Source organism: Penaeus japonicus, unplaced genomic scaffold (genome assembly GCF_977035675.1).
Source record: "Penaeus japonicus unplaced genomic scaffold, GWHDUDI00000001_assembly GWHDUDI00000009, whole genome shotgun sequence".
Classification (NCBI taxonomy): Eukaryota; Metazoa; Arthropoda; class Malacostraca; order Decapoda; family Penaeidae; genus Penaeus; species Penaeus japonicus.
The window spans coordinates 43,236,378-43,238,877 of NW_028234411.1; the positions used below are offsets into that span (position 1 = coordinate 43,236,378).

A 2,500-nucleotide genomic window follows, 5' to 3' on the forward strand; every position below is an offset into this window, starting at 1 on the left:
TAGCGAGGAGCGAGGTAGTTTCGTGACTGAGTGTCGGTGTGGGTCGTTATTTGCCTTTTTTTTTTGGGGGGGAAGGGTATTTTGGCATTGGTTTCGTTTGTAAAGGTATATTTGATATATTTTTTTTTCTTTTTTTTTTCTTTTTTTGCTACCAGTATACTTGTTATTACTGACACTATAATTCTCATTATGTTATGTGCATAAGTATATACCAATACAACCGTAGCTTTATCGAAAGGATAAATGAAAACCCGTCAAAAACAACGTTCCTTTCCTTGACAGTGTTTCCCGCGGGGATCCTCCAGCCTCCCTTCTACCACCCCGCGTTCCCGAAGTCCCTCAACTACGGGGGAATCGGCGTGGTCATTGGGCACGAGATCACCCACGGCTTCGACGACCGCGGCCGCCAGTTCGACAAGAACGGGAACCTGAACCAGTGGTGGAAGTCGGAGGACGTCTCCAAGTTCTACCAGAGGGCCTCCTGTATGTTAGGTGAGTTGTCGAGGCGTGTGAGGCAGAGAAGCCACCAGTTCTACACTGGACATGCTGGCATAGACCCGTCCATTAACTTTCACACTGTTATCCAAAGACGAAGTTTCACACTGTTATCCAAAGACGAAGAATTTTTATTCCACAGCGACGTGGAAGTGGACAGAGAAACTACGCTTAGTCGTCTGGTTTTGTTCTCTTCTTAGCAGATGAAATTTGACAAAACATAACACTTGACAGCAATAGTTACAGTCTTGATGGTGACAAATTATGGCAAATTCATATAACCTTGAGATATCACTGAGAATGATAACATTTTCAACATGAGACACAGCACGTAATAACTCGCATTGCCCAAAAATAAGGACTTAAACCATGACCTATTAGATGAACAGACATCCAAGACCAAAGTAACGGTCCTCATTTCACGTCCTCAGACCAATACGGCGAGTACAAAGTGGACGAAGTCGGACTCAACATCAATCCGGTGAATACTCTCGGTGAAAACATTGCAGACAACGCTGGAATCAAGATTGCCTACCAGGTGGGTCTTTTCCCGATAAGGTATTGGCAGTGTGTGCGTCATGCTGGTGTTATCTGTGCGCTTCTGTTTTTTTTTCTGGGGAACTGTTTATTCAACCCTATTTTGTGTCAGGTGGTAGTGATACTGATAAAGGTATTAATGGCAGTCATGGTGATATCAATAATTTGGTAAACATGCTATTAATTATGATAATACAAACATTGGTAATAATTAAAGTAATAAAGTTAACAATAATGACAATAATGGTAGGGATTATATAACTGATTATCATGACTGTTCTTGTGTTCATTATTACTGCCTTCTTATTATCTTTATTATCCTTACCATTACTGTTATAATTATCACTATTAGTATTATTACTCTTGTTTACAATCATCATTTTTATCATTATCATTTCATAACTACAGCTATTATAATAATTATTGCAATATTTTTTTTTCATTATCCTTATCATTATTGTTGTTTAATTATTGTTATTATCATTATTGCTATCATTATCATCAATGTTATCATTATTAAGATTATTAGCAATAGTAATATAATCATCATTATTATTTTCATCATCATTTGTGTTATTGTTACTGTATTATTATTGTTGTTGTTATTATTGTTATGGTAATTGTTATTATTGTTGTTGTTATTATCATTATGATTAATATCATCATCATCAACATCATCACCACCAATATCATTATCAATGTAATTATCAATATCATTATAATTATCAACGTCATCAATACCACTACTATTATCATGGCATCGCGATTTGGGAGAATCTTTGAATTAATAGTAGCAAGAATAAAAGTCATAGTTCATTACTAATATATGTATTTAAGACTACACGATTACACCAAGTAACCAAGGGTACGTGTCGACAACCCAAGGAATTTGACTCCCTTTATTTCGTATTTTTGGAAGATGAGTCACCTTCACCTGTTGTTATGACATTCCGTTGTTCGTATGGTGAAATTAGTTACATATCTTCTCAAATTTTAGTTTTTTTTTTTAATTTGAATAGCTGAAGCAACATCAGGTTCTCTATATATTAGAATGTTATACATGAAAAAAAATGTGCTATGTGTTAAATACAGTAATCAATTTTGGAGTAAGGGACTATTACTTTTCCAACAGAGCATTATAGCAAGGACAAAAAGATAAGCAGTACGAAATCACACATATGATCATTATCGCTAGAGAAACACGGTTACCGAAGGGATTTCGCGATAAGCAGCTGATAGCTTGATAAAGCAGTGACACGTATCACCACTACCTTCCCATGCTGTGGCTACCTTCTTTTCAGGAGAATAGATAAGCAAATGTGACGTCGTATACTGCACGTAACGCGGAATCCAATTATCAAGAGATTTTGAAATTTTTGGTGATTCATTTCCGGCTCACGTAGTTGCTTTATCATATAGCTGCGAGACGAAATGAGTGATAATAACTTTAGACGCTGGTTTATCTATA

General features: G+C 36.2%; 1 protein-coding gene across 1 annotated transcript in view; it reads left to right on the forward strand.

The window, feature by feature from the left end:
* Positions 1-2,500, forward strand: part of LOC122248397 (uncharacterized) — a 29,311-nt gene that overhangs the window by 25,243 nt on the left and 1,568 nt on the right. Inside the window, exons 14-15 of the mRNA XM_086540126.1 lie at positions 283-492; positions 927-1,033. Of these exons, the coding sequence (XP_086396252.1) occupies positions 283-492; positions 927-1,033 (317 nt within the window). The remainder of the gene's footprint in view (positions 1-282; positions 493-926; positions 1,034-2,500) is intronic.